We start from the raw sequence: 8,409 nt of genomic DNA, 5'->3' as shown, positions 1-8,409 counted from the left end.
ACGTGCGAATAGGCTGATACTTAAAGCACCATTAATCTTGTTTAAGACCACGGAACAAAGGGGGTAGATCTATCGGGTACAGGGCGAGCCCCACTCACGAGTCTTGTGTGACCACATGGAGTTTCCTTTGTTACCCTCGCCGGGTGGACCGGTACTAAATCGCTTACGGGTTGGTGGCTTCCTATGTCGGCACACATATTAATGTCCTAGCTACACATTAATGATCAACATATTCATTTACGCTTTACATATCGGATTTCGACAGCTAAACTTTCAAATGTCTTTAAGATTCATTTGACACAAACTCACAAATACATGGATTTACAAACATTGGTAACGTTTTCAACTTATGTACAAGTAAGAGGACGAGTTGGTCCTACTTACAAAGACTCTCATGGGCTAGACTCAAAACTTTCATATATCATGTCAAGAAAATAATTTTACTATATTTTCTCAACAACTTTGAAACCGGTTATCAAAAAGATTTATTTTAAATCTTTTCAAAACAAACTATGAACTCGCTCAACTTTATGTTGACTTTTTCGCATGTTCTTTCTCAGGTTGGATTTTCGAAACTATGGAACGGTTGGAATAGGGGAACCCATGGGAATTCGAGTAATTAGCGACGTTTATTTTCTAGAAGTCTTAGCTTATTTGCTTCCGCTGTGCAATGAAGATACCGGTCCAGTCACGCCAAGCTCTGATATTTCGGGGTGTGACACAAAGCACCCACCACTCTTTCTATAGATAAAAGCAAGGGCATGTAAGTCATTTCACCTAAATAAACCTATAACTTGTTTATTTACATGTATATAAGAAATCCTTTTCTGATCCCCATTTTTCCAACCACTCTTTCTACCGGCAACCACCATTCACAACCAAAACAAAACAAAACAAAACAAAACAAAATAAAGGGAGGAAAATGGCTACTTTTAAACTGTTAGAGCAAAACTGTTAAAATGAGCAAAACAAAGGGAGTAAAACGAAAGTTAACTTTTCTTGGGGGGCAAGGTTATAATAATTATTTATATTAATTAAAATAAATTAAGCAAGGTATTGTAGATCATCCATCCCTAATCGGTGAAACCCTCCTCTCGATTGGCGACAACATCGATCGATCGAACGAAGGAACGAAGAATCCCTCTCTTTGAATCGTCCGTCCAGGTAAATCTCGTTTACTTACTGTGTTTAGAAACCCGAAGGAACATAGAAATTAGAAACCCTACCAACATTAGTTTATCGCACAACCTTTATGACTTAGAAACCCTGCAATGCAATAGAGAATAAGTTTGGACGATCATATATCATGTATTTGAATTTATTTATTTATTTAATGAGTAACAAATTGGGGCTCTGTTTCACTTAGTTAGTTATTGATGATCATGCTTTGTTGATATAGAGAATATATTGATTCACATTATTAATTAAACTACTAAGCTGGGTTGGGTTGGGTTAATGGGCTTATATATATGATTACTGCAAATACAATACTGTTGTTGTAAGAAGAGTACGTAACAACAACCTTATTATTATTTTGTGCAGACAGACAGTATGGAGATGGAGATGCAAGGGAACGATAAGGATAGGGGGACAAGAGACAGGAGAGATAAGGTGTCGTCGAAGCAGCATACCGGAAGCAGTGATAACAGGATAATCCAAAAGCTAGAAAAGACTGGAGGAGGGGTATACATACCGCCTTTCAGGTTGCCTTCTATGATGCCTGAAGTTGAGGATAAAAGCAGCTTGGAATATCAAAAGATGACATGGGATGCATTAAAGAAGAGCATAAACGGCTTGGTCAACAAGGTCAATGCAGCAAATATCAAGGATATCGTTCCCGAGTTGTTTTCTGAAAATTTGCTCAGGGGAAGAGCTTTGTTTGCTCAATCGTGTATAAAGTCCCAGATGGCCTCTCCTGCTTTCACTGATGTCTTTGCAGCTCTCGTTGCTGTTGTAAACACCAAATTCCCTCAAGTGGGTGAGCTTTTGTTGAGAATGATAATTTTGCGGCTTCGAAGAGCGTATAAGAGAAACGACAAGGTGCAAACCTACTTCTCCTTCTTCTTCTTGTTTAAATCGTCTTATGGTTTCTTATATTAGTTTCTGATTACAACGATACTGTTTGTGTATTTACAGCATCAATTGGTTGCTGCCGCCAAGTTTATAGCTCATTTGGTTAACCAGCAGGTTGCTCATGAGCTTATTGCTCTCGAGCTTCTCACACTTCTCTTAGAAAATCCAACTGAAGACGGAGTTGAGGTTGCTGTTGCTTTTGTTGCTGAATGCGGTTCGGCACTCCAGGATCTATCTCCTAAGGGCTTGCATGGTGAGTTGTTGTTTTTTTTACCCCTGCCTGCTAACTACTACTGATTGCTGCTTGTATATCAACTAAAACCTTGCTTTTGTGTTATGCTATCTAGGTATTTTTGAGCGCTTCCGTGGAATTCTTCACGAGGGAGCGATGGATAAAAGGGTACAGTTCTTGATTGAAGGCCTCTTTGCCTTAAGGAAGGCCAAGTTCCAGGTGAATTTCGTATTCCTTGCAGACATGTTATCGTGTTTTCTTATTGCTGCTGCTTACTGACATGACCATGTTCACTTGTACAGGGCCATCCGGCTGTCCGTCCAGAGTTAGACCTTGTTGAATTGGAAGATCAAATCACGCACCAAGCATCTCTTCTTGATGAGATGAATGCAGAGGATGACTTAGGTATCTAAGAATCTCTTATCTGTTCACATTTTTTAAATATATATTTCATATGTGCGTGTATAACATGTGGTGGTGTGCATTTCAGTTGTTTTCAAGTTGGATCCTGATTTTCTGGAGAACGAGAAGCGGTATGAAGATTTGAAAAAAACCATTCTTGGCAATGAAGCAGATGGCGGTGATGAGGGGTCTGATGAAGACGAATCTTCACATAAAGAGGAGTCGGATGGGGAACAGATGAGGATAGCAGATGAAACCGGAACAGATCTGGTTAACCTTCGAAGAAGTATCTACCTTACCATTATGTCGAGTGTTGATTTTGAGGAAGCTGGTCATAAGCTCCTCCAAATCAAACTCGAGCCTGGGCAAGAGGTATGGTAAAACAAGTTTCATTTCTATATCAGATTTAAGCATTTTCAGTTGTTTAGATAACTTACTTACATAGCCGTTTGGCGTATATTATGCAGATGGAGCTGTGCACAATGTTGTTGGAGTGTGCTAGTCAGGAGAAAACGTATCGGCGTTACTATGGGCTTCTGGGCCAGAAGTTTTGCATGATCAACAGAGTCTACCAAGATAACTTTGAGGAATGTTTTGTTCAGCAGTACTCCATGGTCCATAGGCTTGAGACAAACAAGCTGCGTAACGTGGGCATGTTTTTTGCGCATCTGCTTGGGACCGATGCTCTGCCGTGGCATGTTTTGGCATATATCCGGTTGACTGAGGAGGACACCACTTCCTCCTCTAGAATATTCATCAAGATTCTCTTCCAGGTAAAGTCTTCAAGATTTCCTCATCTTTCCTGTTTATAATAAATAATATTCTCTCTATCTATGATCACAAAAACAGTATTATAACAACGTTATGTTATGTGGTGCAGGAGCTGTCGGAACATCTTGGAGTTCAGCGGTTGAAGGAGCGTCTTAGCGACCCTAGCTTGCATGCTGATTTTGAATCGATTTTTCCAAGGGACAGCCCGAAAAACACACGCTTTTCAATTAATTTCTTCACGTCGATTGGGCTCGGCGGGATCACCGAAGAACTCAGAGGCTATTTGAAAAGCATGCACATGCAACAATCGGAGGAGGATCCGTCTGATGAAACTCATCGCAAGCGCCAAAGAAAATGCTGTTAGTTTACGTGGAGTTAAATGTGTTTAGATAAATGGAGACTAATCTGTTTGATTTAGGTTTCGTGATATTGTTTGTACAAAGCAACCTTTCGTGATACCGTTTAGCCAAAACGTACATTTCCATTTATTCTTTTATTCTAATTCATTGTAAATGTAAATATATATATCAAACATGAATCCTTATCTTTGTATATGTGGCTATGTGCGTACTCAACCCAATGAATAAACATGGGCAAAACATAAATTTATATAAAAGTGGGCAACACATAAAACAGAAATATACACATTCATGTGAACCCACAAGTATCTATTACGAGGCGTGGACACATAGCCGACCCTGGGGTGGGTAGGGAGGACCCCCAACCAGGGCACATTTAGTTTAAAAATCATATATGCATGTTATATATCTATCTATATCTATATACTATATTATAAAGCATTTCACAAAGATTACTGCAAAAGTTAAGTAATTACAAGCTATAATGCTTATGGTACAACACTTAATTAGCGTAGTAAAACGGGCAAAATTGTATTTCTACATTACTATTAAAATGAATAAAATTTATAAAGAAAATTCATTAATTAAGGTGAATTTGGTTTTGTGACATTTATATTAAACGGTGGGCCTTCTATAATCAATACCGGAGACCTTTAAGTGCCCGATCAGTAGTTGAACGGTTGTCTTTAAGCCACCGCTAATGCATGATAATTGCTGCTTTAAACTTGATTATTATCACCATTTCATGGATTCTTGCCTACCATATCACGAGTTCTACCAGAGAGAGAGGGAGTTGACTGTAAATCGAAGAACAATCCTCCCTCTCAAACGATTTGTCATATGTCAGGAAGATACAGAGGAGGAAATCGATACGAAACAATCCCAACGATGGAGGTCCACCATCTTCACTATCTTCAAACTCATCGTTTCCGTTAGTCTGGTCAGAAGAGTTTGTTTGATTTTCCGTAGGGTTTATTAATTGTTGATTATTAATGTTAAAATTATGAACTTCAGGTTAATTTTAACTTTTGAAGCATCTGATGCTGGTTTTTTCATAGGGGTAGAAAGGAAGAAAAATGTCAAGAATTAGAGATTTCAACAGTGGCTTTTGGTATACAATTACGTGTAGCTAAGTATCAGCCAAAATTAGGGCCAATCAAGAACAATAGGTAATCTTTCACATTAAGAGCAGTTTTAGATTTTAAGACAAAGAAAGGGATTCAAAAACCTTTTGACATTGTAGAACGAAAACAAAAGGAAAAGAAAAAAGGTGGTTGTAGAAATTCTTCGATCATAAAAGCTTTGACTTTATATATAATGTGAGGAATAAGACTTGAAACTCATTGAGGGTACAAGCTGTTGTTCTTTTTATTATTATTGTTATTTATAACCACTTTATGTTGTTATATATTATTATCATATCTTTGTAACTATCCTTTGGTGTGAATGACTTTCAGGTCTATAGAGAATACTACCCAACAAATGATCAAGTTGTCTATTTGGAATGTGTATGGGAGACTGACAAATTCGTTTTACTCGAGAAAGTGATCGAAGCCGATCCGAGACAGTAAACGATGGTGTTGTATGTCAAGGTTCATCTATAGTAGAGTATGAAAGTATTGAAACCACTCTTGGCGGTAAGGTTATCTGTTCCTTACGAATATTGAAATTGTGTAGGGTGGTTACGAAAGTCCGAAACTGACTGGTTATGAAAATTTAAAGATTGAAACATTGGTTATTGGTTCGGTTTTAGCCAATAACCGAACCAACTAGACCCATGCTCACCCCTAATTGTGAGTCATCTAAAACTGTTAATAAACCCGACGTTATACCTTTTTTTTGTTGTTTACACCCTTATTCACTGGGATGTACTCAAACCGAATCACTTAACCGGCTTGCATTGGGATTGGACAGGACAAAAGGCTGTTTGCCAATTTTTTCAGACTTGTGGTATGTTTCAAATTAACCCAATGCTGAAGTTTTTGTGAAACAATTTTTTTTATCTTGTGAATTGTTTTTTAACCGAAAGGCCAACTGTTTGTTATGGAATTTGAAAGGTTTAAAAGATAAAACCCTAAAAATAATAGGATACGTCCCCAAAACTTGTAGTTGCTGTTTCTATATTAATTGTCTTGGCAAATTGGTACTAAAAATAAATTTGCAAGCAGTGGGGGAAAAACTACTAAAAATAGATATATGCTGGTATTGTAGCTTTGCGAGCAGTGGGGGAAAAACTAACAAGCAGAGTTGTTTTGTCGAAAAGAGGAGTTCCAGATCAGTTTCTGGACTGTGTTTTCTATGTAGAACACATGGAGAGAAGTGATCATCTCTTCGCATCTTGTAGGTAGGCACAAATGGTTTGGTTGACTATTTTTAACTTCTGTTTCTATTATTTCCTATATTTCCAATGTTCGTCCTTTTTAACGTGATTTTGTTTTCTTCAACAGATATAGAAAACCACAGGCCAGCCTCATTTAGATCGGAGTTTTGTTCGGAAATTAAACATTTTGTTCGACACCAACAACAACGAGATTTCCGGATATCAAGGCCAGTTTGGTTCCTTTGCCACAAAGCTAGGGTCGATTCTATTTTTTCTCCTTCAATCTTATTGTGCGACCAAACACAACCATCGGCATGCCATCACGAGTACCGCCCATTCATATTCGTAGTTCCGGTAAGCATTCAAACGGGAGTGCACTCTAACTGGCAAATGGATTTAAGCATATTTGTGGTGTTTATATAAATGTTTAAATGGGTGGCACAATTAATATATTAAGATTAAGAGTCTTGATTTAGGAATGTATATTATAGGCCCAAACGCAAGGTGAGTCCATCTGTGATCAAAAGTAATGGGGATGTACTTCTGGGGATGTTGAAATGATTTGATTCTCAGAACACATTGCTTTACATTATTATGTTGTTTGTGATCAAAAGTAACTGTAATGTTTTCATTTAAAAAGGTTAGACCATATTATTCACTTGTTGGTACTTTACTTCTATAGGATTATTACCTATGGCATTGTTAATTCTTTTAAGCGATTCATAACCTAATATAAAACGAAATGATTGATAAACTAACTAAGTTTTTGACCCCGCCGCAACGCGCGGGTTTCCCACTAGTCTTTTAAAACTATCAATCTCAAAATTTATAACTAAAGCCCATTTGGTATTAGTCCAATACTCATTTTAGTTTCAAAAAAAAAATAATAAATAATAATAATAACAAAGAGTGGCCAAAAAAAAAAAATAGTTTACATTATCTATTTTAGTAAGGACTAAGAGGCACGTTTTTTCTGGGCTCGAACACGACACCTAAATTCCCATGACCGGTCTTGTGTGGCCAACACATACAAATAAAACACGGGGAACCAAAAAAACCTACCTTTTGATGTGAACTTCGCAGAACACGTACTGATTATGGAGTGTTTCGATTCCGAGACTATCCATTCCAACAAAATCCTAACAATGGTTAACACCCCATACTAAATTTTTTTCCACAAACAACGCCCAATCAACGACCAACTATATCAAGAGGTTGCTATTTATAGACATACTTTTGATGGAAATCCGTCTATAATAGGGATCCATTCCGGCAAACATTGCAAAGCCTGCTGGTAATCTTATATGGTAGGTTATCAACAAAATATCAAGGAATTGCTGGCAGTAACACCCCACTCGTAACCCGGGTGATTATCCTTAATTGATACACTTACAGCGGAAACAAACTGAACTTTCATTAAAAATTATAATAGTCTAAGTATAACATATTATTTATTTACAATATTCCACATCTAGGAACTTCTAGATCTTTATATCTCAGTTGTCTTCTCTGTATTCCTAAGAGTATCTCATTGATTACATGTGACATGTATATTCAAAACAACACAATTTATAAAAACAACACAATTGACATGCATGCAACATGGATTGTGATATTTTGGGCCAAGGGCAACCGTGTGCCATTCATGATCTTTTCACAACCACCAGCAATGGGCTTGTCATACCCCCTAGCCATCGCACAAGTATGGTAGTGTTGTGATGCATATGAGGAACCCTATCCTCTTTTCAGCTAGTTTCAACACATCCCATTAAGCATAAAAGGATCCAAATATACCCCTACCGATAATTGCACATTACAGCATTTTTACATTATTACCAGTTGAGACATAACGAGTATACAATCACAGCTTTATAAATAAACATGATAACTCGCCTTTTTAACAGTTTCTAAACAACTGCTACTACGATCGGGTATTATCTTAGAGTCCTGCCATAATTACATAATCCAAGGTTAGACAATGGTACACCTAACTAGTCGTTATCATGGTTGGATATTGGTTAACGCTGCCTTGTTTAAACATGGCTGATCAGTCAATGCCTAACTAAGGCTAGGCTACCCAATACCCACCCCTGACAATAACCCTATTACCTAAAAATAATACTAACACTACTACTGTAGGTCAACTTGGAGGATCAATATTAAACCTACTTCCTTGTTTTATAGCACACTAACGAGTGTCGAATCCACGTAAGTATGCAAACCAAAGCAAAGTAGAACAAACACAAGTAACC

At 37.5% G+C, this 8,409-nt stretch overlaps 1 protein-coding gene and 1 long non-coding RNA gene across 5 annotated transcripts; both read left to right on the top strand.

Annotated features, from left to right (window-relative positions):
- The first annotated feature begins 1,046 nt into the window (after window positions 1-1,046).
- On the top strand, window positions 1,047-3,977 carry LOC110872498 (pre-mRNA-splicing factor cwc22). Its single transcript, XM_022121300.2, has 8 exons — window positions 1,047-1,164; window positions 1,543-2,040; window positions 2,137-2,326; window positions 2,421-2,524; window positions 2,608-2,710; window positions 2,796-3,079; window positions 3,175-3,480; window positions 3,588-3,977. Exons 2-8 carry the CDS (start codon window positions 1,552-1,554, stop codon window positions 3,840-3,842), a joined length of 1,731 nt encoding a protein of 576 aa, XP_021976992.1. The 5' UTR covers window positions 1,047-1,164; window positions 1,543-1,551; the 3' UTR covers window positions 3,843-3,977.
- Window positions 3,978-4,494: 517 nt separating this feature from the next.
- LOC110872500 lies at window positions 4,495-6,816 on the top strand. 4 transcript variants are annotated; one of them, XR_002554476.2, is made up of 5 exons: window positions 4,495-4,777; window positions 4,896-5,006; window positions 5,295-5,474; window positions 6,049-6,181; window positions 6,285-6,816. It is a non-coding gene; the product is annotated as an uncharacterized LOC110872500 (long non-coding RNA). The 4 variants fall into 4 exon arrangements; XR_004864925.1 differs by having other exon boundaries at window positions 4,852-5,006; XR_004864924.1 differs by having other exon boundaries at window positions 4,495-4,802.
- The last annotated feature ends 1,593 nt before the right edge of the window (window positions 6,817-8,409 follow it).

Source organism: Helianthus annuus, chromosome 8 (genome assembly GCF_002127325.2).
Source record: "Helianthus annuus cultivar XRQ/B chromosome 8, HanXRQr2.0-SUNRISE, whole genome shotgun sequence".
Taxonomy (NCBI): Eukaryota; Viridiplantae; Streptophyta; class Magnoliopsida; order Asterales; family Asteraceae; genus Helianthus; species Helianthus annuus.
The sequence above is the reverse complement of the archived record's forward strand: the minus strand, read 5'-3'. Positions and strand labels throughout refer to the sequence as shown.

What these genes read in the sequence shown, in the direction of transcription:
- LOC110872498 (XM_022121300.2), top strand. Translation starts at nt 1,552, where the DNA reads ATGGAGATGGAGATGCAAGGGAACGATAAGGATAGGGGGACAAGAGAC. An exon ending in TAAGGAAGGCCAAGTTCCAG is followed by an intron (nt 2,525 to 2,607) that starts GTGAATTTCGTA and finishes TCACTTGTACAG; the next exon opens with GGCCATCCGGCTGTCCGTCC. An exon ending in GAATGCAGAGGATGACTTAG is followed by an intron (nt 2,711 to 2,795) that starts GTATCTAAGAAT and finishes TGTGCATTTCAG; the next exon opens with TTGTTTTCAAGTTGGATCCT.